Consider the following 21,415-nt stretch of genomic DNA (forward strand, 5'->3'; position numbering starts at 1 on the left):
CTGTAAATATCAACTCATGCTCACACACAGATGCTGGAAAATACAGACTGCAGCACAAAGCAGATTAATCTTCTTCTAATTTGAATTTTACCCAATTAAAAGCCCAAGCAAGAAGGTCTAAACTTAAAATAGCAGCTAAAAAAAAACCAACCACAAAACCTTAAATTTTTATATTTTAATTTAAATATAAAATACTCACCCTTCTGTCAGCTTAAGAATTTTAAATGAAAACCACTCAAGGCTTAAAAATTCCAGCTTAGGAACCTGTGAGTTAATTAAAGGAGGCAGAGCCAGCAGTGGATGGATACTGTTTATTGGTTCTTTCCATCACATCTGAGTTACAGGTGTAAAAGTCACACAAACTGCAGGTATAAACATGTAAAACAATACAAAAATAAATGGAAAGGTAATTTTATATTTACTGAATCAAGTTGTGTAATAAATAGGAGAGGCAAAAAGCTTCAATCACACCATTCAGCTGAACTGAAGTTACAGTAGTGTTTGTAAATAACACGTTTTTAACTTAGAGTTGCAAATATTAAAGCATTGAGAACTAGTATAAAAGTGAATTTTGGCACATTGTAAAGTGAGAAGTGTTATGTCAGGATCTGGTTGTTGTGTAAAAATGAAGCAAATTTCTCATGAGCTTTCTGAGGTACATTTTTAACAACCTAAGATTAGATCAACCTTGTGATTCTACCAACTCACAGTTCACAATTCACTATACTAGTCACAATTTTTTTTCCCTTTTCAAGAATACCAAAGTATTCCAGAGCTTAAATCTGTGCAAATTCAGACAAGTTTCAATTAAAAAATAATAATTAAAAAAAAAAAAAGCTCAACTTATTAGGGAACCCTCACATGCAACTCAACTCCTCCCTGCAATCAGGTGTGTTAATTGCAAAGTGTAAAACTGGATTAATCCCAAATTGCACAGTTTAAAATTCAAATACTCCCAGACTGCAGAGTAGCTCCAGTTGCAAAGGTTCCCCTGCTAAGTTTGTCACATTTGAATCCCTATAACTTCAGTAACTTCTGATCACACTCATTCTCTGAGGAGAAAGAACAGAACACCACCACAAGCTGCTAACACAGTCAGCAAAGCGTGGAAACCCCTTGAGGACTCTTCAGCACTTCCCAAGCTCAGGAATGCCTGGACACAAATTTTTCCAAGTAAAAGAGAAAAGGAACAGTGTAATGGCACTTTTGCTGTATCCAAACATCAGTGGGTTAGAAATGGTGCTTTTTTTTTTGTTGTTTTTTTAATTATACAGTAGCAAAAAAAGTTCAAACCTCAATCCTTCAGAGTTATCTCCATCCTCACCTTGAATTCCAAGGAGTGAGGACACCAAATCCCCTGGGCTGGGGATTCCACATAGCACAAAACCAGCTCTGACCAGAGTACAAAAGTTACACTTTTCTTAAAAAAAAATAAAATAAAATAAAATTCAAAAAGCACTGCTGATTGTTAGAATAGACTCCCAAAAAATCAGCAACTGCTCTTCAACAGCAGCAGCATCAGGCATTTACATATCTCAGTCCTCAAAGAGTTTTCTTTAAAACAGTTTAACCATTTGTGCTAATATTTGTCACTAGGTTAAATTTTTTAAGTCCTTTCACCAAAACCGTTATTTTCCTTTAAAACAAAAAAAAAGGGGGTGCAACCCCTGACATCCATTTATTTGGGGAATAAATGGTGTCATCTGCAAGGCACTACAACATTTAAAGGATACCATTGTCACAGTTTCACTATTTCGGTATTTTTGTGGTTTTTTTCTTTTTTTTTTTTTTTGTTCTGGTTGAAAGTCACAGTTGAAAAATAAAGGATAAAAATTGAGGTAATCAATTTCTTTCAATACCAAAATACATGAATTGAGCCAGTAGCAGTCTGGTGAAAGGTCTTTGTAACACACAGCTATGACCATAGAGCACATGCAGCACAGCACAGGAGGGTTCTAGGCCTTTGTTCCAAGCTCTCCTGCTCCAGTTTTTAAGGAACAGCTCAATTTGCACAGTCACACCCCAATTATTTCCTTTTTTTTTTTCTTTTTTTTTGTTCACAGGGCTTGGAATTCCAGCTGGATCAGCCCCATCCAAATTGATTTGAGAGCTGCACAAATTGGAGTTCTTAAAAAGAGTTCAGCAGAGCAAAAATCAGCTACAGCATCTTCATCTATTTTCCATCAATTGCACTTAAAACTACTCTGGATCCACTCAGGAGTTGAGACAAAGCCTCCACCACGTGCCTGCTGTCCCAACCACTGGAATTTCTTCCCACATCACATCCCACTACTCTAAAAATATGGCTTTGCAGAGAGAGAGCTGGGACTGGAACAGCTGGGTTTCCACTGAGCTCACTGGCAAAGCAATTCCAATTGAGCTCCATTTCCTGATGCCCCTTCTGATTGCAGCCTTACCACCAGAATTCTGGGATTCCTTAAAATTCTGGGCTCTGAAATAATTTCATGCAACCAAGTGGATTTATTTGTAAACCCCTGGCAGCCCCCCCAACCCCACTGCTAGCTACCTTTGCTCTACAGGCACTACAGGATATTAAGACTAAAATTTAGCCATGCATAGATAAAACTCACGAGCTTTATCAGGATGCTCCACACTTGTGATCCAGGGAAAACCCCAGGAAAGCCTAAAAACACAAACTAATTGCTGGCTTTTACTGGCCTCTAGCAGGATACAAGTAGGTTTTTTTTTATATAAAGTCTCGTGGTGTGCAAATAAAAAAATGAAACAAAATATTAAAGTCTTTTTAAATCGAGGAGGAAAAGTGAGGAATGAAATCTTATCAATATTTCAATCCCAGCCTGCAGCACCTGGAATTTCACCTCTGCACTGTGCAACACTCACAGGACAGGCACCCAGCAGTGAAGACCAAAGCCACCTAAAATGTGCTTCAGGTCACTGAAATTTCAATTATTTTGTATTCCAAAGGTAAAAAATACATCTCTGTAGTAAAGCATAAATTCTAATTTAGCCTCTGGTTTAATGGCAGGAGTTAAATCTCATTTTCCTGCCATGGGATGAGCTGTGCATATACATTTGAAATATTTTAAGTGTCCTGCAAGAGATTTTTCATTCCATTTCTTGCTGTATCACAAACATCTGGTCATAAAGAAAAGCTGCAGTTGCAGTAAAAGATTGAGCTGTCCCTAAGGCAAAGGAATATGAAAACAAAAAATTCCTGCTGGGCTGTTCTCACCTAAATTCTGAACACATGCATGCTACAATAATCAGCTTATTCAAATAAACTCCAATAATTACCTGTAAGTAGCTGCTAAGGTACTTTATAATCCTTCAGTCAGGGATTTATAAAGCCTCCTTTCAAATGATACTGAATTAAGTCAGGACAGGCTGCCAGCATTCCTGTTCTATCATTTAGGAACAATAAAAATTCTGTTGCAAGTACTTAAAAGCTGATTTCTCAGCAGCACAGTGAAATGTTACAGTGTGCAAACTCTTCTGGAAAATCCACCACCAAGTTCCTGCCCCTTTCAAGTAACATCCTTTGCTATTTTTTACCTTTGGAAATCACTCTTTTTTGTGAAAAGGAATTCTTCAGCTGAAGAATCTCCCCCTTGCCTTGCTTAGTTTTTAGGACAGAAATCCTCCAGGAATAATCTAAGCAACAGCAAGGTGCACATTGCAGCCAGCCAGGAAATATTTCCCAGAATCCCAATGAGAGCACTGGGAAGAAATTAAGATTTCTCCACTGATTTCACCCTGAAATGTATAAATAGCTTTTCTTTAGAGTCAGAATTTCGAGTGCAGACTCAAACTGTGCTGAGGTTTTGAGAAGGGCTGTGCCCTGGCAAAGGTGGGGTGGGAGTTGTTCCTTCATCCCTCCCTTTGGGAATATCCTACAGCTCTGGGATCAGGGACTCTTCTCAGTTGTTCCCACTGTTTCCACAATTCTCACTTTGGGAATGCCCTAGCAGCTGTGGGATTAAGGACTCTGATGAAGTGTTCCCCCATTTCTTGCTTTGGGAACACACCAGGAGCTTTGGGATCAGGGACCCAATTCTGAGTTTTTCCCACTGTTCCCCCATTTCTCACTTTGGGAACATCCCAACAACTCTGGGATTAGGGACTCTTCTCAGTTGTTCCCACTGTTTCCATATTTTTTAGTTTGGGAACACCCTGGCAAATGTGGGATTAGGGACTCAGTTCTGAGTTTTCCCCACTGTTCCTCCATTTCTCACTTTGGGAACATCCCAACAACTGTGGGTTAGGTGCTCATCCAAGCTTTTCCCATTCCCCCATTTCTTGCTTTGGGAATGCTCTGACAGCTCTGGAATTAGGGACTCAACTCTGAGTTCTTCCCACTGTTCCCCCATTTCTCGCTTTGGGAACACACCAAGAGCTCTGGGATCAGGGACACTTCTGAGTTCTTCCCACTGTTTCCACATTCTTCACTTTGGGAACATCCCAACAGCTCTGGGATAAGGGATTCTTCAGAGTTTTTCCCACTGTTCCCCCATTTCTCACTTTGGGAACATCCTAACAGCTGCAGATTCAGTGACTCTAAGTTTCTGAATCATTCTCCCATTTTTCACTTTGGGAACACACCAACAGCTCTGGAATCAGGGACTCAATTCTGAATTTTTCCCATTGTTCCCCCATTTCTCACTTTAGGAACATTCCAGCAGCTCTGGGATTAGATGCTCATCTGAGCTTCTTCCCTCTGTTCCCCCATGTCTCACTTTGGCAATACATCAATAACCATGGGACCAGGGACTCTGAGAAAGTGTTCCCCATTTCTCATTTTGGGAACACACCAAGAGCTCTGGGATCAGGGACTCAGTTCTGAGTTTTCCCCACTGTTCCCCCATTTCTCATTTTGGGAACACACCAATAGCTCTGGGATTAGGGACTCTTCTCAGTTGCTCCCACTGTTTCCACAATTCTCACTTTGGGAATGCCCTAGCAGCTGTGGGATTAAGGACTCTGATGAAGTGTTCCCCCATTTCTTGCTTTGGGAACACACCAAGAGCTTTGGGATCAGGGACTCAATTCTGAGTTTTCCCCACTGTTCCCCCATTTCTCGCTTTGGGAACATCCCAACAGCTCTGGGATTAGGGACTCTTCAGAGCTTTTCCCATTGTTCCTCCATTTCTCACTTTGGCAATACATCAATAACCATGGGATCAGGGACTCTGAGAAAGTGTTCCCCCATTTCTCATTTTGGGAACACACCAACAGCTGTGAGATCAGGGACCCAATTCTGAGTTTTCCCCACTGTTCCCCCATTTCTCGCTTTGGGAACATCCCAACACCTCTGGGATTAGGGACACTTCTCAGTTTTTCCCACTGTTTCCACAATTTTGGGAACATCCTAACAGCTGTAGATTCAGTGATCCTAAGTTTTTGAATCATTCTCCCATTTCTTGCTTTGGGAGCACACCAACAGCTCTGGAATCAGGGACTCAATTCTGAATTTTTCCCACTGTTCCCCCATTTCTCGCTTTGGGAACACACCAAGAGCTGTGGGATCAGGGACTCAATTCTAAGTTTTTCCCACTGTTCCCCCATTTCTCACTTTGGGAACACACCAAGAGCTGTGGGATCAGGGACTCAATTCTAAGTTTTTCCCACTGTTCCCCCATTTCTCACTTTGGGAACATCCCAACAGCTGTTGATTAGGGACTCAGTTCTGAGTTTTTCCCATTGTTCCCCATTTCTCACTTTGGGAACATCTCAACAGCTCTGGGGTTAGGGATTCATCTAATTTTTTTAATTATTCCCCCATTTTTTGCTTCAGGAACACCCAAACAGTTCTGGGACTGGGGACTCTTCTGAGTCTGTTCCCCCATTTCTCGCATTGGGAACACCCCAATCCCACATCCTGAATTCCCCCTCTGCTCATCAATGCCCTTGTGATTTCCAAGGGACACCCAGGGATTGTTTGATATCTGCACCACAGCCCAATTCCACAATTACATTCTGACCTTTTAGGAAATAAATCCAGTTTTGCTTCTTTTTCTCCTCCTTCTTCTTCTTCTTTTTTCCCACGTTTCCACCACAAGCCAGAGATTCCAGGTGATGCTTTGTACAGTCTGGAATTAAGGTGAAGTGGAAGCAAACCTGACAGTACAAACAGCTAAGCAGTTACTGGGTTAAATGCCAACCTTAGGGGAATGATCCCTTAGTTTGGGAAGGAGTGCTGAAAACAGACGTTTCACTCAATTTCTTGTGAGCCAAAAGGACAAAACATCATTTTTGGCTCCTGACACAAGGTCAGAAATACCCAGGATCCACGTGCTTAAGTCTTCTGCTCAAAGAGGTCGTGGTACTCCTGCTCCTCCAGCTCCCTGTTGTACTTCTCAATTTCCCTGTTGGCTTCTTCCAAGTAATCATTCATGAACTGGTCCATTACTGGGTGGGAAAGGTGAAGGAAGAACAGTTGTGCAAATGGAATTTAGTAAAAAAGAACATCTAGGTTTGAAGGAAAGGTCAGTTCTGGCGAAAGCAGAAATTCAATCTATTATTTCCTGCATGTCTACAGTCAGAGCTACCCCAGCTCAGTGTTCCCAGGGAATAAAGGAGCTCACAAGGTATTTCCCAGCCAGGAGAAGGATTTAAGAACAGCAGAAGCACAGCAGGGTTACATGGGATGTTAGGAAGAAATTCTTCCCTGGGAGGGTGGTGAGGCCCTGGCACAGGTTGCCCAAAGAGGTTTTGGACTCCCAATCCTTGGAAGGTGTTTTAACAAGATCAGCTTCAGGGTTCCTTCCAACCCAAACCATTCTGTGACTCTGAACACATTTACAGCTGCTCTGCTGGAGCAGAACTCTAAAACTGCCTAAAATTCCAACCCCCCCAGAAAGGGATAACCAGGCCTGCAGCTTTCACTGCCAGACACCAAGAGGGAGGTGAAGAATCCTGGAATGGTTTGGGTTGGAAGGAGTTAAATCCATCTCATTCCACCCCTGCCATGAGCCCAGGGTGCTCCAAGCCCAGCCCAACCCAGCCTTGGACACTTCCAGGGATGAGGCATCAATAATTTTCCAGTGAATACTGAAGTCCAAGTTTGCTGTTGGGTTTTGTGCCCTGCAGACAGAAATCTGCTGGTTTAAAATTTTCAAGTTGTCCCACAGGGTACAGAAAATAACTCTGTTCTTATTCCAAAGCAGCATCACAGAACCCACCTGGATTTTTACCAAGTTTGGTGAAGTTACAGTGAAAAGTAAACTGGGAATGCAAAACCAATTTGGAAGTTGTGACCAAAGACAAAAGCAACAGGAAGTTATGAAAATGAGAAAATCACAGAATCATCAAAGCTGGAAAAGGCCTCTGACATCATCAAGGCCAGCTGTGAACCCAGCAGTGCCACCCCTGACCATGTCCCCAAGGACAACAGGAACACACTGGAACCAGGGCAAAGCATTGCCAGGGTAACAGCAAGGACAAAAATATGATTGTTCTCACCTCAGTGTGTGCACACATGAAATTCCACTCATTTGGAAGTTTAATCAGTCATGGCCAGGCTTTCAGTGCCATTACAGCACTACTTGGTTTGAGAAGTATTTCTCTGACAAGCTGTGGTCCATAAATTATTCCCTGTGTGAGCTCATGGGCAGTTTGAGGTTTGTTGTGTTGGTTCTGCTGTTTCTGAGATCTGATCTCTCAGAAAAGGTTTGAACAATAAGCTTTAGGAACTGGTTCTTCACCATATCTGCTTTGGCACTTTACATTTCAGTTCATTGCCTACCTAAAGCCTTCTCCAAACCCCCCCCATTTGAAAGGATACATGGATGATAATCCATTTTGTCACCAAAAAAATTCACAAATTGACTCCCATTGTAGAAATAACCAGCTGGAAGTGGATCCAAGTGACGTTTCACCTGCAGCAGGAAAGAACTGAAATTAAAAACCTGTAGGGACAGTCTTTACAAACTCAAATAGATAAAAGAAATCAGAAGGGACATGAGAGCAACCAAATTTTACACCTTCTCCTGCTTTGCAGAGTGAATTTGGAGCTTTGAGATCAGATTTGTAACTCAGATCCCTCCTGGACAGCTCCAGCTGTGCTCCAAGTACCTCCCAAAGTGCTGTAATAATTTAGTGCTCAGCACACCTGTTGTGGCAGGGCTCATCCAGATGGATATTTAAGGGAAATCAGCCAAAAGAAGGGTTTGTAAATTATTGCTTTTACTCACATGAATGTTTTTGATTTCCTGAAGGGTTAACATTCCTCTGGTTTTCAGGGCTTTCCTCTGAGGTTTCTGTATGAAGAAGGAGATTCCAGTTATGTGACTACAGAGTGACAATGTGATATCACAGCTCAGTTAAAAAATAAATTAAAAGAAAAAAAAAAAAACCCAAACCACCAAACAGAAGCATGTATTTCAAAAATTCATTTCTAAAATTATTCAGCTCTATTCAGGCACTCACAACTATGTTCTGATAACAAAAGTAAAAATTCACAGATCTTACAGAAAACACTCAAATTAAAAATTCTGTAAGTATTTTAAACAAGACAATTTAAATACAGCTTTACTGTAAGAAAGCTGGCACAGGAACAGAAAAACAACTTAGTTTTGAGCCTGAGAAATTCTGTAATCCCTTTCTTTCCTGCAGCATGTGGTAACTCTTAGAGTTATCTGAAACCCTCAATTAGCCATGACTGTACAAAAAGTGTTTATAGTCTTGAATTGCTCAAAGAGGAAACACTTCACACTTGAGATAAGCATTTAAGTTCCAAGTTTTCATAAAATTTAAGCAGTATTCCACAAAGAGCTTTTTTCTTGCATGGCAAAGCATTTGTCTCCACGTATTACTCTTGTGATAAGTACAGAGCATGAGATAATCAGCACAGAAAATGGAGTAATTTCCTAAATTAACACAGGAGATGAGAACCTGAGCATCTCAGAAACCTCAGGAATCTCAGAACTCAGCAACTGCTCCAGCCACAGTCTGCAGGAAACACTTTTCCCTTCCTACACAAATTTTTGGAGGGAGACACTGAGCAAATCCTAATCCATACTGAACTAACATGGAGTATTTTTAACTTAAAAATGTTCCAAAAAGTTCCACTGGCACAGCTTGGCCAGAGAAGCTGTGGCTGCCCCTGAAGTGTCCAAGGCCAGGCTGGACAGGGTTTGGAACAATCTGGGATAGTGGCAGAGGGGTGGAACTGGATGGGATTTAAGGTCCCAGGGTTTTATGGATCTGTGGCTCTGTCAGTCAGCTGTGGCAGTCCCTCTGTGCCTTCTGAGCTTCCTGCAGCAGCCACATTCCCTGTTCCCCACTCCTTACTGCATGCAGAAATACACCTGACTAATTAAGGATGACAAAATGAACAGAGCTCTACCCCTCCATTTCAGTGGATTACTTCCAAGGAGGTTTAATTTAGTGAATCAAAACAAATTTTCAGCTTTGCCAGCATTCAGGTATTTGAAGAAGATTTATTTCATAGCACACTTCAGCCCTTGGCAATCACAGCTCAGCTAAATCACCCTGTGTTTATCCTGGACATAATCCATTTGCTCAAGCATTCAAGAGCAGATCAATCCATGAATAAGCTGTAGCAAGCACTAAAACAATACAGAGATTACAACACACATTTGTAAACTCTCAGTCCCCTTCCTGAAATCCATTTCCACCCTAGAATGTCAATACCTTGGTAGAAAAAAAAATGAGATTAATTAAGAATGTTTCATGGAGACACTTGGATTTTTTCCTTTGGTTGTTAAGAAATGCCAAGCACTGAACAAAAGGAAACCTGCCCACAAACCTGCTTTGCAGTTTCTCTGAGCCAATCTTTGATATCCTCTTCCTTCAGGGAGCAGCCAATGAACACAAGGAAATATTCCTGCTGACTGCTGCAGTCTCTGGGATCATTTCTGGAATCAGGAGGAGTTGGCCCCTCTGGCACAGGCACCAGGCTCAGGGAATTTGCTGCTGTGTTGTGACAGACTTCAATGACTTTATCAGCATCTAACAAGGAGAAGACAGAAGGAAGAGCCTGATAACTGCTAATCTAATCTAACATCAACTGGTGCAGACAGAATCCAGGACAGAAATACTTTTTTAAATACCCAAAACATGCAGTGTGATCACACCACCTCAGGAGTTGCCCTTACCTGAAAACTTCACTTTGCCCATGATGTGATAAATGTTTCCAGAAAATGGACTGGGCTTGAGCAACGACTTAATTGCTGTTTGAAACAGAAGATAAACAGATTATCTCAACTTATTTTTCTTCTCCTTGGTGGAGCTTCTGGTAAAACCTGTGCAACTGATCTCTAATCCACATCCCAGTGCTTCCAAAGGAAAAGCTGCCATGTCCCTTGGAGTCCCACTAAGGAACATTTATTCTGTCATTCTTTGCCATGGAGTTTGGGAAATAAGATGTGTTTGGCATAAGGAACTCTCACAGTGTGTGTGGGAGGTAAAATCCTCTTCTTTTTACTTGGCTAAGGAAAGGAGGAGAGGCTTGATAATGGATCTACTCTAAAGCTGAGCCTGTTTTCTAGTAGCTACAAAAATTATTTGACATAAAAAATAGAAGCTGATGGTCACTCACAAAACTGTATTTTCAACACTACAATGTTGTGTTGAAACAAAATGAAACATAAACTAAACACAATGAAACATAAAATAAAAATAATGAAACATTAAATAAAAAGAAGTTGTCCCAGACCTAGAAACCAAAAATTCAATTTGATTTTCAGCTGAACAAAAGTCCTGGGACAATTGTGCAGAGCAGACACTAAGGAACAGAATTTACTGTACTTTTAGGAAGGAAAGCTGAGTTTTCAATTACAAGTGAACTTCAGCAGTGATTAAATAACTGCCTTACGTCAGTGCCTTCCTTCCCCTCTACCCCTCAGCATCCCAAACCTGGATTTCAGTCAAGTCAGGCAAAGTTCACTGGTACCTTTGCATTTGGTCACAAATCGTGTTTTCTCCAGAGGGCGGCTGAACCACACACAGATCTGAACCATGGGAGGGAACACAGGCCCAGCCCCATATGTGCCCTCAAACCTGGGGACAGAAACAAACACCTTCAACAGGCAGAAACACAGCAGCTCTGCTTCTCATCCAGCAAGGAACAGCTGTTCTTTCACCACATGTCAGCTTTGCTCAGAGGGAGGAAAATGCAGAGTTTTCTTCTCCATGAAAATGTGCTGCCAGCATTAGGTTGGTCAAAGCACTCAGGATTCCTTTTCATAGAGTCAGGAAATGGTTTGAGTCAGAATGGATCTTAAAACTCATCTCATTCCCACCCTGCCATGGGCAGGCACACCTTCCACTATCCCAGGGTGATCCAAGCCCTGTCCAGCCTGGCCTTGGACACTTCCAGGATCCAGGGCAGCCTCAGCTTCTCTGGGCACTGTCACAGCCTCCCCACCCTCACAGGGAACAATTTTCCTGAACATCTCATCTAAATCTCTCTCTTCTATTGGCTTAAAACCCTTCTCTCCCTTGTCCTGTCACCATCTACCCATGTAAAAACTCATTCTAGTCCTTTTACATGAGCCCTCTTTAGGAACTGCAAGGCTGCAATCACATATCCCTGGATTTATCCCTGATTTTAATGCTCTTCCTGCTGCTCTTCCTTTCTCTTCCACACTACCCACATCCAATTCTTGCATACTGTCATCAGAGAGATTAACAGCTGTCCAAAAGTTTGAAATACTTTCTTTTCCTGCTCTCTTTGTCTCCATGCAATCCACAAGCAGCTCTGATGATATTAATTCAATATCCTCAAAATCCTTGTGCTGGTTCACTCCAGTAGCTTTACTTGGCTACTTGCATCCAATTCAGAACCAAATTTATTAATAAAGAGACACAGAGGACTGCAAGGTATGATAAATAAATGATGTTTCCAGCACAGAGCCCATCCAGCCAGGAGTTATGGTGGCTGACAGCTGCAGATTTCTGCCAAAAAGGTGCAGCACAAACTGCAACAAGATGTGTGAAGAGCCCTGAGCCAGGAGAAATCTCCTCAGTGCTCAGTGGAGTTTGGTGCCACGTGGGTTTGTGCCTCAGCTGTGCCAAGGCTGTCACTGAGGTTCCTGGGTTTTGTGAATAATTGTTCTGCTAATGGCCAGACTGACACAGCAAGTTCATTCCAGTAATGCTGAATAGCTGTCAGGATGAAATTACTCCAGTCATTATTGACCTCACCCATCCCAATCCTTCCCAGTTTATTCCCACAGGGTTCTTGCCTATTCTTCTGCAAAGCAACAGTAATCTTGCCATTGATTTAAATGGTGGCCAGAAAGGAGCTTTTTGCCCCATAAAAGGGCAGCACTCTTGTATCCACTAAGAATAATCATCAGCTCTCTTAAAAATGATTTACAGAGCTGCTGCCTGTTCCAAATGAGTAGTCTTAGAAAAAAAATATAAATGAAGTTAGTGAAACATTTTAATCTTCAAGTTAATTAGAAAAATAGTTTTAATACTTCTCAGTCTAGATACTTGCCAGCCAGGGTACATTAAATATCGAGCTCTCATCATCTGAGGAGTTGAAAAACTGCTTTCTGAGAGAATTAATTCAATATCCTCATTCCTGTAAAGAGATAAAAATGAAGATTTTTAATTTCCTAAGTTAAATAAAATGGCCACTATCTATTTATATAAAACATAATGTGCTAGTGACAGTAAAATTAAAAGCTATTCCTTTAGTATGGCAGTAACAGCAACATCAATCACACTCTGCAAACAAAACACATCTCCTTATCCCTGTATTTATATGCCCATAAACATAAAGGGAAAATCCCTTTTGCACAAGAAGCAATTAAGAAAAATCTGCATTTCCTTCCTATAAATCACCAGAGTAACAACAAGAGAGGAGAAGTTTCTGAGTGCTGGTGTGCCAAAAGCCATAAATCCTGAGGGATGTACCTGGTCACAATTCCATTTTCTGCCAGCACAAAGGCAACTCCAGGATTTGCTGCTCGGATCAGGCTCTGCAGCTGCACAAGGAGCGGGTGCCTCTGCTCTGTGGCATGACTGGTGAAAACCACGTTACTCACCAGGCCTGTGGAAGGAAATCAGGGTAATTTACACAGCTCAGGCATGTAAATAGTGACTAAGAAACCAAGTGATGCTCCAAGCATTCTTGTTTTCGTTCCCTCTCACTGCATTCTTTCGTTAAAGAGAAAAGGAAAGTCTACAATGAAAAAAATCAAGCAGAGAAGCTTTCATCTAACAGAATTGATTTAGACTCAATCCACAGAATCAATTAATGGAAACAACAAATCAATTTGAGCAGGACTAAAAAAACAGAACACTAAGGTTTGAAGTCTCTTGGCGAATTCAATGTGCAGTAAGAGACTGAACAGCTAAAAATCAGTATTCTGGACACTCACTTCCAAAACCAAGAGAAGGGTTTTTTGTCTTTAAAGACTTCAAAAGAGTATTCAGACAGCAAGACTGAGCCCATGAGGCATCACAAAGATAACAGATCCAGGTAATTTCACTTCCAAGATCCCTGCTTTCCACTGTACATGATTTGAGGTTCAGCTCAGTTCCTCAAAGAAACTGCAGTGGCAACACTTGGTGACTCCCTAGGATGTGTGAGGGATGGAGAGGAAATGGAAAGGAAATGGCCTCAAGCTGTGCCAGGGGAGGTTTAGATGAGATTTTAGGAAGTATTTGTCCATGGAAAGGGCTGCCCAGCCCTGGCACAGCTGCCCAGGGCAGTGGTGGAGTCCCCATCCCTGGAAGTGCTGAAAGAACACACTTGACACAGGGCAGTGGTGCTGGGTTGATGATTGGATTTGATGATCTTAGAGGTATTTTCCAACCCAAACAATTCTGTCATTTTATAATAAATGTTATTTTTTTTCTCAAGATGTGCAGCCCTGCTCTGACACTTTCCTGTGACTACAAGTGGAGTGGAAGAACAGAAAATCTCCAATATCCATGAACAACTGAGCCAGGATGAATTCCCTCTGCCTTCAACTACTTAAAACAAAGATCTAACAACTGATCACACCTGATCTGCTGCCTCAGGTAAGTCCTGGTCTTTACACAAGCCTTAAATCACATTAATCCAGGCAAAGGCTGCTTTACACACCAATCCTGCACCAAATATTTCTGGAGCACTTCCATTACACCATACACTCCCAGTCACTGCTCTTTGCATCACTGGCCCTTCCAAGCCTGGACTTTATTAACAGCACAAATCTCCATCACTGTGTTTCTCTTTTCTTTTAACCTGGCTACAAGTTTCCACTCCAATTTCAGGAATATCCATGTCTTCTCCAACACTCACTTGCTCTTGGAGGAGGGGGAAAAGGGAATGAGAACAGCAAGAACCCTTTGAAATTTAAGCCAGGTGCAGGCTTGAAATGATATCAAGTCTGGGATATTAATCATGAAATTAGGATAAAAATATGAATAAGATAATCATGCCATGAATAAGATAATAATTCCACCCCTGGAATACTCCAGGCCAGGTTGGATGGGGCTTGGAGCAGCCTGGGGTAGTGGAAGGTGACCCAAACCATTCTGGGATTCCTGAACCAGCCACCAGCACCCTGTGGTTGTGCTACAGAGATGTCACCAGTCCATGTGACAGTTGGCATCACCATGCCCTGCAGATGATCCAGAATTGTCAAGGACTAATCTGGAAAAGGTCTAAGTTAAAAAAAAAAGATTCAGGGAAAAACAAATCTAGCAAATCACATACCTCCCCTGTGCCCCCACAGCTTCAGTAATGAACAAATTTAACCTTTTCTATTTAAACTGCCACTGCCATCTCTGTTTCTAAGAGATGCATTTTGAAGACCACCCAGTTTTGTTTAAATCTTTATTTATACACTCCTCTAAAGAAAAGAACTCTTGCAGCCTGGGGAATAGCATGTTCAATGGAAGCAGGAAAGGAACAGGAGGGATGGATTAAAAATACATATGCTGTATGAAAATAATGGCTCCTCTTTGCTCCCAAACTTACAATGGGAATATTTAACAATGGTGATGTCTTAATTTGTGTTCTATATGAAATTGTTTCACAGGGAATGCCAGGGTACCCTTAGACTAGGAAGGAATCATCTTACAGCTTCTGTGCAAGAAAGAAAGGAAAGAAAGAAAAAAAAAAAAAAAAAAAAAAAAAGAGACAAAAGGGAATTACAGCACACAGATGGTGGCAGGTTTTTTTGAGAAGTTTAAGCAAGTATGCACAGGATACTTGGTCATTCTGCTCAAGTTCTGTCAGTTCTCCCCAGTCCCTGCCTCTCTGAGTCTTGGGGCTCTCCAAAGAGAAATTTTGGAAAATGTCACATTGACACCACGCTCAGGGCCCCCTTTGTCACACAGCAAAAGGCAAACCCAACTCACTCCCCCCATCTGGGGAGTTCTGAGGAGAAGGTACAAACCCAAAGTGCAATTAATTCCTACTTGCCTCTGGCTGCACTTGGCTTCTCTTACACCCACAGTGTTCTGTTTTCAGACCTGTACAATGCCCACTTTTCCTCCTGAAACTCTTCTGTATCAGAGAACTGGTGACAACACTTTGCAAAGTCCAGAAATTATTCCCTGCCACAAGAACATCCCTCTAACCTCCAGGATTTGTGACTCCTGCAGTATTTTGACTGTCAGAAAATTAGCTACTCTTGTCCTGGCATTTTGCAGTTCTCCTTCAACAATGACAAATTCTCACCCAATCTAGTCTGTACAAATTCATTTTAAGAAAAACAAAGCTTTGAGTATTTTTTTATTTATTCTTTCATAAGACAAAAAGGCATTTTTGCACTTTTAACTTCTCTGTAGTTATTAATAATTCTTTATATTCTTAACATTCTCCTGATCTCTTCAAATTTAGCTGTGACATGACAGTTTCCCAATTTGGAGCACCAACATTTTTCTCCAAATAAAATTTTGATTTATATAACAGCACCTACTTCCTGTCCAGCTTGTTCACAACTTCATTCTTTAGGGTTCTCTTCACACATGAAAAGAGGTGGCACCACTCTGGCAGCCAAGCAGAGCAATCAGAGTTTAAGCAGCCACAAGAAGAGCAAAGCATCCTACTCTGATTTTGCAACAACTGCATTTAGATATGAAAATAAATAAACAAAATAAATCCAAGCTGGCCTTCAACACTTGCAGGGGATTTGAGGGCAGGTGAGGAAGGATCATATCCCATTTATGCTCTAACTGCCAAGGCTGACAAGGAGGACAATGCAGGCAAGGGATTCATTTCAGGATATAAAACTGAACATCAGCTGAGATGAGCCCTGCAAGGACCCTCCAGGCCACACCAAGAGGAGGATTTGGGGAACAAGGGCACCCCTCATTTCTCCCTTTCTAATAGAGGGGAGAAGGAGGAGGAGGAGGAGGAGAAGGAGAGAAGGAGAAGAAGGAGAAGGAAGCTCCATTTCCTCACACATCCCCAAAGGAGGGTGGAACTCAATCCAATCCATTTCACTCCCAGTTACACCAGTTCAAGGTGAACAGTTTAATTCATAGTCTTAGGAAATCCATCCTGCAGATGAGGACTTCCAAGTGGATCATGCTCCAGAATTTTTTCATTTCCTGCCTGTGATATTTGACAGTGTAGGCAGAGATTGTCTATTCTTCCCTCCAAGAGTTTATCATGACCCTGTGGCTATGTGTGTTAACAGCACAAATAATAAATACAGGTATTTATTTGGCCACATGGCTCAGTTATTGTTCTGTAGAGCTCAAAGTCAGGAAAAGTGACACATACCTTGTGAACACTGGTCCAAGAACTTGGGAAAAAGAAGCCTAAAAAACCAGAAAGTTCACATATCAAGAATGGATATTATTATTTAATAAGTCAAACATTTACATTCACTTGGATGCTGACAGAGTCTCATGAACCAAACCATTTTCATGCTTCTTTTCCTCAATCCATAAAACTCCAACATCCTCACAGGTTATGTCTTTTAGGACTTTTCTCCCAAAAATTCAGTTTTGTAGATGGTTTTAATTCTCCAACAGATTTAAGAACTAATTCCCACCGTGCAATTTGTTTTGCATTCTAAGGAGTCAGAAATGCTTCAATGTTATTTTAATTCTCATTTAAACAATAGGAATTTAAAGTTTGCCCTAAAGAATTGTGCCTTTCAAAGAGTGGGAGCTTTCCATAGAAAGACTGGATGTACAGAATGCCAATTGCTGCTGCTGTGTCAGACAAGTGACAATTATTTTCAGGAGTTTTATCATGGACACAAAACCTCAGGAGAATATTTTACCTGTTTCTCTCAATTCCCTCTCCCCTGCCTTGGTCTGCTAATGGAGAATGGGGAAAAGCTCCATCCCATGCTCATGGAAGAGCTGGATCTTTACAGTGATGAACTCTGAGGCAGGAAAGGGGTTTGATTTTCTTGAGTGCAAGTTCCAAGCCACACATGAAATCCACTCTGTTCCATTCTCACAGTGAAATTACCAAAGCTTCCCAACTGCAAGGTTTGCCAAGGTGGCTACTTGGTAAATTCTTATCAGAACAAACTCCAAAGCAAAACAAAAATAATCTACAGCACAGGCTGAGCCTCTTCCTTCAATTGCTTCTGCATTTCAGGAGACAAACAGTGTTAAAGGACTGCAGGCTGCTGCTGCTGTAACACCAAGCAGTACCAGGACTAGTAACAGGTTAGTAAGTTAAAAATACAACAGAAATGGAACTTGTCTTTCCTATAATTATGGAAAGAACAAGTTTAAGCAGCACTCCAGCATCAATTCACCAATATTTGATGTATTCTTTAATATTTATTTGGTGTCTTTGTCACAGGGACAAGAAGCAGCAGCAAGGTAAGGTCTATTGACTGACTACTGCAAAGCACAAGCAGCACGTTGGTTAGTGTTCAAAACAGCCAGGAAATGTCAGGAATGCACTTTTAGAAACTGCTTGGGCAGCTCAGCTCTAAGCTGTGATGCACAGTTTGATCACAAACAGAAGCAGTGCTACCAACTCCAAAAACTCTAACTGCTGGAACTTACTTTTATCAAATCAGCTGCAAGGCATAATTAAAAAATTGGAGTGTTACAATTTTACAGATAGGTCTGAGAAATGATTTCCATGTTTGCTGAAGTCTGGAGCACACACATTTACTATGAAATCAAACTACTGCAAAGGTCAGTGACTTGGCTCTGAGACCATTTCCTCCCCACCCTGGCTCTGCAGTAACCCAGGATATCAGATTTTAACACTTGCAATGCTTTGGCTTCCGTGCTTTGTCATTCTCTTCCCCATTTAAGGGGTTGTTTCCCTTAAATTCCATATTTTAAACCTGCAAAGTGTTTTTAAACATTCAAAAGTAGTGGCAGAATTGATAACCCAAACTGAGATGCACGTCTCCATTTCTGGTCTGACTTACAAAAAGATTGCAAAAAAGAGAATTATTCAGAGGACAACTGATTGTCCAAATGTCACAAAGCCTTTAACCAGAGGATTTATATTTAAACAATTTTTGTTTATTCTTCTAAGAGCTGAACTTGTATTGATATTCTATATAATTATGTATCCAGTGGAAACCAAGTGCCATCCTGATAAACCAAACAGCACTTCCAACTTCCTCCAAGATGGATTATTAAACAGTTTATTTGGGATTTAAGTCAGTTCAGTGGCTTTTAACCATCACAAATCACTAATTATTATAAAAGTGATATCAAAACCAGACATATCTCTTCTTAAACTTGTAAAAATATATTCCAAAGCACACCTGTGTTCCATGTAGCAGCTCAGAGGCTCCACACAGGTGTTGACTGCTCCAATGATGAAAGAAGATTTCACATCTGGGTCAGGGTGAGTCTGCAGAGCTTGCACAACATCAATGACATCAGTGTACCTGCAAGAACCAGAATGAAAAATGGGTTCAGAGAACCAGAAGGACACAGAAGGAAAACTGGATTTCTATGGAAAGCAGCTCAGAACTTGGAAAATCCAGACAAATTAAGGAAATTCAGACAAATCAAGCTGATTGGAAGTTACATTAAAAATGTAAAAATGTTGTAAAACAACTCCAGAGAAAAACAGGGTAAACTTTGAACTGAACAACTGGAAAGTCCAGCTTGCAGAAAGCACAAAAAGCATTATATAACACATAATTTGCTTGGCATTAGGATAAAATATAAGCACAATTTTGAGTTAAAAAAGGAATAAAATAACAGCATCTCTCACTTATCAGCATCCTAATTGAAACATGTTTCTATCATTAATGCATCCATTTTTTATCAGGACTTCAGCCACTGTTGTATTTTATGTCTGTATGACATCAAGGCTTAGGTGAACTTGAGATTTAATTTTAGGTATTTATTTCTCAGCCAGTTACAAACTTCCCTCTATTGTCAGTTAACAAGTGAATGGGAAATTTAGAGAACTCCAGCTACTCTAAAGCTGAATATACAAACATCCAACTATCCAGAAAGAATTAAAAACCTCCAATTATCTGTTCCTGAAGCCAGTGCTGCTACCAGAGGATCAGTTATTTTGCCCACTGAACTTTACACCATCCTTACTAATTACACAAAAATAAAAATCAATTTGACTCCAATATGGAAAAAATTATGTTTTTTAGCATTATCAGAATGGACCATAATGAAGAAAATGCTGAGCTCCATTTTCATATCCTTGTGAGAAGGACAAACTGGAAATCATTCCAGCCAGGCCAGGGTAGTGCCTCATTCACAGTGGTTTATGTCACCTTCCAGTGACTCAGAACCAGAGGGGAAAACATCCTGCAGATGATCCTGGTGCTCAAATGCTACAGTGAGATGGAAATGTCAAACAGAGGTGGCTCAGTCCTCACCTTTATCCCACAAGGAAATGGCATTTATCCAAAACATGTCACTAAGCCTTACCCTGCTATCACCTGCTCCATCAGGCAACAGGAGATTTCTGACAGTCTGAGCTCTGCTGGCAGTTCTGGAGTCAGAATCACAGAACCACAGAATTGTCTGGGTTGGAAGGGACCTTTAAAGGTCATCTTAGTTCAGCCCTCTGCAACAAGCAGGGAGATCTTCCACTATCCCAGGCTGTTCCAACCTGGCCCTGGACACTGCCAGGGATCAGGGGCAGCCACAGCCTGTGCCAGGCATTCCTTCCCAATATCCCAACCAAATCCCCCCTCTTTCAATCTGAAGCCATTCCCTGTGTCCTGTCCTTCCATCCCTTGTCCCCAGCCCCTCTCCAGTTCTCCTGGAGCCCCTTTAGGCTCTGGAAGGTCTCTGAGCTCTCCCTGGAGCTTCTCTTCTCCAGGTGAGCACCCCCAGCCTGGAGCATCTCCTGGACTCCTCTGGACTCTCTCCAGCCCCTCCACATGCTCCTGCTGTTGGCCCCAGCTCTGCAGGTGAGGTCTGACCTGAGCAGGGCACAGGGGCAGAATCCCCCTCCCTGCTGCCCACCCTGGACCAGCCCAGCACAGGGGGTGTGGGCTGTGAGTGCCTCCAGAACATGGAAGGAAGGCTGAGGACAACAGGGACAGAGAATCTGAGTTTGTTGCATGTAAACCAGAACCCCCTTATTCTACACAACAATTCCAAGAGTCTCAAGCTTTACCCTTGCAGCACCACCAGGAGCCTCCTGCTCTTCCCATTCTGGGGGGGCTGATGGACCCCAAGGCTCTGCTGGGCCTCCAGGAGCCCTGTCAGGAAACGCTGGAAGTGGGAGGCACTGAAACACTCAGGGCTGTCCATGGTCTGTCGATAAACAATCCACCTGCAACGAGGAAAGGAGTTCCTGAGCTCTGCCACAACAGCTCTGCTTCCCTCCTATATTAATCCAACAGACCAAAATGAAGTTTGACAAGCCCAAAGATTCCACATCTCAATCTGATCTCGTTCCACTTGGCCACGTGGGGAAGGGAAATTCACTTGGCTTTCTCTATTTTTTAAATATATTCTTTTATCTATTTTTATAATCTATTTTTTTCTATCATTTCCAGCATAAGCACATTTCTTTATACAACTGCCAAAGGGGTTTGTGAGTGTTTTATGTTGTTTTTCAATACAACAATGTTCACCAGCTTTTTGAAAGCTGTACATCACATGAGTAATTCTGCACTGGCAGTGATGCAGTAAACAAAAATTAGACACATTCAATTCAAGACTCTGGGAGTGACAATATTTCACTGCAAAAATAGAAAGTAACAATGACATTTGCAGGAAAACATGAGGAGATGTGTTATTACACAACCTTCAAAAGTCACCTTACATGTTTGCCCTATACCAGAACCACAAAACTGTTCTGATTCAACTTGATAAAATCAAGACTGACTGAGGAGTAAAAAAATAGTGCAGAACATGGCTAAGATTAAATGCTAAGGTGTTTGGCTGTAAGAATTAAAAGGATAAGATTTTTTTTTATTGTTTTCCAGAAGCTCTATCAACACAGCATGGCAAATTCCTACAGCAGATTTATCTTATTGCTATACAACAGATGTCCTGAATGTACCTCAAATCAGGCTAAATTAAAAACAATGCTGTG

At 41.5% G+C, this 21,415-nt stretch overlaps 1 protein-coding gene across 3 annotated transcripts in view; it reads right to left on the bottom strand.

Annotated features, from left to right (window-relative positions):
• Positions 1–297: 297 nt before the first annotated feature.
• The window catches only part of DNAAF9 (dynein axonemal assembly factor 9), a 64,116-nt gene continuing 42,998 nt past the window's right edge, over positions 298–21,415 (bottom strand). The window contains exons 27-38 of one of the 3 annotated variants that reach the window (XR_008840292.1): positions 20,489–20,647; positions 18,654–18,779; positions 16,679–16,716; positions 12,868–13,003; positions 12,446–12,532; positions 10,895–11,001; positions 10,098–10,172; positions 9,749–9,951; positions 8,172–8,237; positions 7,763–7,856; positions 5,534–6,387; positions 298–5,250 (exon numbers count right to left, since the gene is read on the bottom strand). Coding sequence is in view for 1 of the 3 variants with exons in the window: in XM_056489228.1 (XP_056345203.1) it covers positions 6,275–6,387; positions 7,763–7,856; positions 8,172–8,237; positions 9,749–9,951; positions 10,098–10,172; positions 10,895–11,001; positions 12,446–12,532; positions 12,868–13,003; positions 16,679–16,716; positions 18,654–18,779; positions 20,489–20,647 (1,204 nt within the window). In the remaining 2 variants the exon portion in view is untranslated. Of the gene's footprint in view, positions 6,388–7,762; positions 7,857–8,171; positions 8,238–9,748; positions 9,952–10,097; positions 10,173–10,894; positions 11,002–12,445; positions 12,533–12,867; positions 13,004–16,678; positions 16,717–18,653; positions 18,780–20,488; positions 20,648–21,415 lie in introns of all 3 variants that reach the window. The other 2 variants (XR_008840293.1, XM_056489228.1) reach the window with 2 other exon arrangements.

The sequence above is a fragment of the Oenanthe melanoleuca genome, chromosome 4 (genome assembly GCF_029582105.1).
Source record: "Oenanthe melanoleuca isolate GR-GAL-2019-014 chromosome 4, OMel1.0, whole genome shotgun sequence".
NCBI classification, from domain to species: Eukaryota; Metazoa; Chordata; class Aves; order Passeriformes; family Muscicapidae; genus Oenanthe; species Oenanthe melanoleuca.